This window comes from Nannobrachium achirus (genome assembly GCF_963921795.1).
Source record: "Nannobrachium achirus genome assembly, chromosome: 5".
Lineage (NCBI taxonomy): Eukaryota > Metazoa > Chordata > Actinopteri > Myctophiformes > Myctophidae > Nannobrachium > Nannobrachium achirus.
Genome location: NC_137814.1, coordinates 12,288,353 through 12,291,902, shown reverse-complemented (window position 1 = coordinate 12,291,902; position 3,550 = coordinate 12,288,353). Strand labels below are relative to the sequence as shown.

Here is a 3,550-nt window from a genome sequence, read left to right as displayed (position 1 = left end):
TGATACAGTATTTGTATTTTGTATCAAAATACTTTTTGATGTATTTTCGCCCATCTCTGCCTGTAAATAACTTTTTCATCCACGGCACCTCTGAATTACATTGTTCATTTTTAGAATCTTGCACGTAGGTTATGTCACGGAGAAATATCCGTTTCCATCAGAACTGACTGAAAATAACTTTATACTTGATGTTTAACCACTTGAACTCCACAAATCAGGTCTTCACATAGTGAAGTGATATTGATGTAGTGATATTGATGAATTCCAAATATCATCAAATTATTCTGAGGCACCCCTGGGCAGCCATCACGGCACCCCAGGGTGCCCCCGTCACCCACTTTGAAAACCCCTGCTATAGAACAATGTTACTGATGAAGTCTTCCGTGTCCTCCTCTTGCTGCTCTTGTGGCGTCGCACTCATCAGAGGGGGCGGGGCCTCGGCCTCCTCCAACAGCCTCTTCTCCAGAGCCGCGTCGGCGGGGCTAAGCTCCTCCCCTTTGGTGAGCACGTACAGGAAGTAGTGAAAGCCGTCGCCGTAGCTGTGGTGAGCGACGGACCAGCCGTACTGGCGGCGGGCGTACAGCCGCTTCCTGAAGTGAGGCTGAGCGAAGGTGACGGACAGGAAACGGCCTCCCGGCTTGAGCACGCGACTGATCTGAGAGAGGGGCAAACATAGCACACAGACCAGTGGTGTAAAGCAGTGGTTCTCCAACATTTTCAGGCCGCGACCCCCAAAATAATCCGATTTTAATTGGGGACCCCCGACCCTGACGAGCACTAAGAGTTGAGGCATTACATTTTGTTTCTATTGTGAAAATAGCCGATCTACATGCTCACAATGCCTCGCGCTGCAAGGTGTTGTGAGCATGTAGATCGGCTATTTTCACAATTTCTGCCTCTAATATTTGACAATTTGGCCAATGTTTCATTTGTCATTTTAGAGGTATTAAAAAGTCCTTAAATTGTCACTTTAGAAATGTGCAGATACCCTCTTTACACTTAAACTTTATGTTGGTTTGTTTACTGTTGAGTGAGAAAACAATGTTGCACATTAAGTTAATCATCTGGGGACCCCCCAAAATAATTTGGGGACTCCCCTGGGGGTCTCGACCCACAGGTTGAGAACCACTGGTGTAAAGCAGTGGTTCTCAAACTTTTTCATGTCAAGGATTGACACTTATTAGCTTGCCGACCCCCCATTTGAAGATATCCCAGGGACCCCCAGGGTTAGGGTTAGGGTTAGAGATGATTTTTACGGCTCTATAGCAGTGATTCTCAAGTCAACCATTTTAATTTCAAGGACCCCCAGTTTGACATGCATTAGGCTACGGACCCCCATTTATTGGCATTTCTACAGTATCTCTGAGACCCCAATATTCATTTCGGCCATTTGAAAATAACCGATATTTCTAAATGTTATGCATTTGAAAACTTGTGAAACGGAACATTCTGCATAATGAGTACTTTCTACTTTTGGTACTTTAAGTACATTTTGATGCCAATACTTTTGTACTTTTACTCAAGTAAATTTTGAATTCTGGACTTTTACTTGTAACAGAGTATTTCTACATTGCAGTATTGGTACTTTTACTTAAGTAACTGACAAAGACACAGGCGGACAATGTTAGGACAGTGTTCCAACCTATTCAAGTCAAAGACCCCCACATTGATATGTAGGCTGTTTGGCCCCAGAGCCCCGACTGAAAAGAGTTTGTATCAGGGACCCCACAAGCCACAAGCAAAGATTTGTGTGAATTGAATACATAAAGACCACAATGGAAACAAGCCCTTAGTGCGGTGTTATCCTTTTAGCACATAAATGGTATAATCGTACCACTGTACCATTTGCAAACTGTTGATAAAGTATTAAATCATTCAATCACTTAAACGATTTAAAAATATATTTTTTAGTGCTGTCCGAGTTAACTAAATTAATCGCAATTAACTCACCGTTATGTTAATCGCGATTAATTATTTTAATCGCAATTAATCGCATATTTACAAACATTACTACAATATCGGCTATATTGGCTACAAGGTCCATCCCTGTTGATGTCACAAAAAATACAAAGTATAATTAAAGCATAAAGGTGGACACAACAGTAATCATTTAGCAGATCCTTATACCCATCAGCTGCTGTCTGTTTAATGCAATACCATTATGATTTATTCAGGTTTTTAATTGATTTCGAATAAAAGATTAACATACTTTTGCATAAATCCAGCAAATATTTACACTCCCAAGTTAATAGGGCCACAAAAGACTTGAAAGATATCCCTCTAAGTTACATTGTGACCTGATAAAAGCTGATGACTTATTCGTGATTAATCGCGCGATTAACTACATAAATCATGCGATTAATCGCGATTAAAATATTTAATCGTTGGACACCACTAATATTTTTTTTAAAGATTTGCACAAATCTTCAAGATTTTTCATCATTCGTCTTCAAGCTCATAGAACGGCACGAAGTGACGCTCGTTGTGAGCTTGTAGGTCTGTGAGCTTGTAGGCCTGTGAGCTTGTAGGCCTGTGAGCTTGTAGGCCTGTGAGCTTGTAGGCCTGTGAGCTTGTAGGTCTGCGTTCTCAGGCGCACGGCGGGTGACGGAAGCATAAATTGGGCATTGGCTGTGCAGATGCGTTGGGGCTCATCTTGTCACATGGCGTGACACTGCACTAACAATCAGCCTTCTGCTGTATGAATAATTATGGCTGTGGGTCCAAAGCGCTCTGTGTGCGTGTGTGTGTGTGTGTGTGTGTGTGTGTGTGTGTGTGTGTGTGTGTGTGTGTGTGTGTGTGAGATGCACACGTGCAGAAAGCATATGGTATGCATGAGAGGAGCCGCTGGCTGCAGCCTACATCAATGCATATATGCACACAGCGCAGGAAAATATACGCACATGCACGGACGTGCCACGCACAAAGTCTGCGAATCCACGCTCGCACGCACTAAAAATAGAAATGACAGAGGAGGGAGGTATTCAAAGTGTTTTACAAAGCGAACAGGTATAGATCTTTGCGATTATTAATAAAATAGGACTTATAAAAAAAGTAAAGTGGATTATTATTATTATATACAGCCTTTTCTATTAAAGTCTATTTCAATGGCTCTGTTACAAAAACAAGAACATGGACCTTTAGTATAGCAGGACAGACAGACAGGCGAACAATAAGCACGTGACGCACTGCAGCGCATTGTGAGCTATCACAGCGCTGTTAACCTATTCCTCCACAAAGATATTTGGTGTAGACGGGGGGAAGAGGAGGGAGCCATGGATATATCCCTGGGTGACCCTGGTCAATGAAGTACAGTACATAGGATTTTGGATTTAAAGCTATACTGTGTAAGTTGCTCAACTAGTGGTCTGTAGCAGTATAGCAAACCGCGGTCGCGTCTGCTTTTTTCGGACGTTTTTCGCCGCGGACCGGGCCGTCAGACCACCGCGTCCGCCTCGCCTCGCCGAGACGCTTTCAATGAGGTCTCCCGTGTCCCTCTACGAGCAGCGGTTGGGGAGTTACATGCTAGACTTCTAGACCATTGTAAACAAAG

At 43.1% G+C, this 3,550-nt stretch overlaps 1 protein-coding gene across 1 annotated transcript in view; it reads right to left on the bottom strand.

Annotated features, from left to right (window-relative positions):
- Nucleotides 1–352: 352 nt before the first annotated feature.
- ece2a (endothelin converting enzyme 2a) overlaps nucleotides 353–3,550 on the bottom strand; it is a gene marked incomplete at both ends in the record, with an annotated part of 208,893 nt that continues 205,695 nt past the window's right edge. The window contains one exon of the mRNA XM_080725535.1: nucleotides 353–655. Coding sequence (XP_080581661.1) covers nucleotides 353–655 — 303 coding nt within the window. The remainder of the gene's footprint in view (nucleotides 656–3,550) is intronic.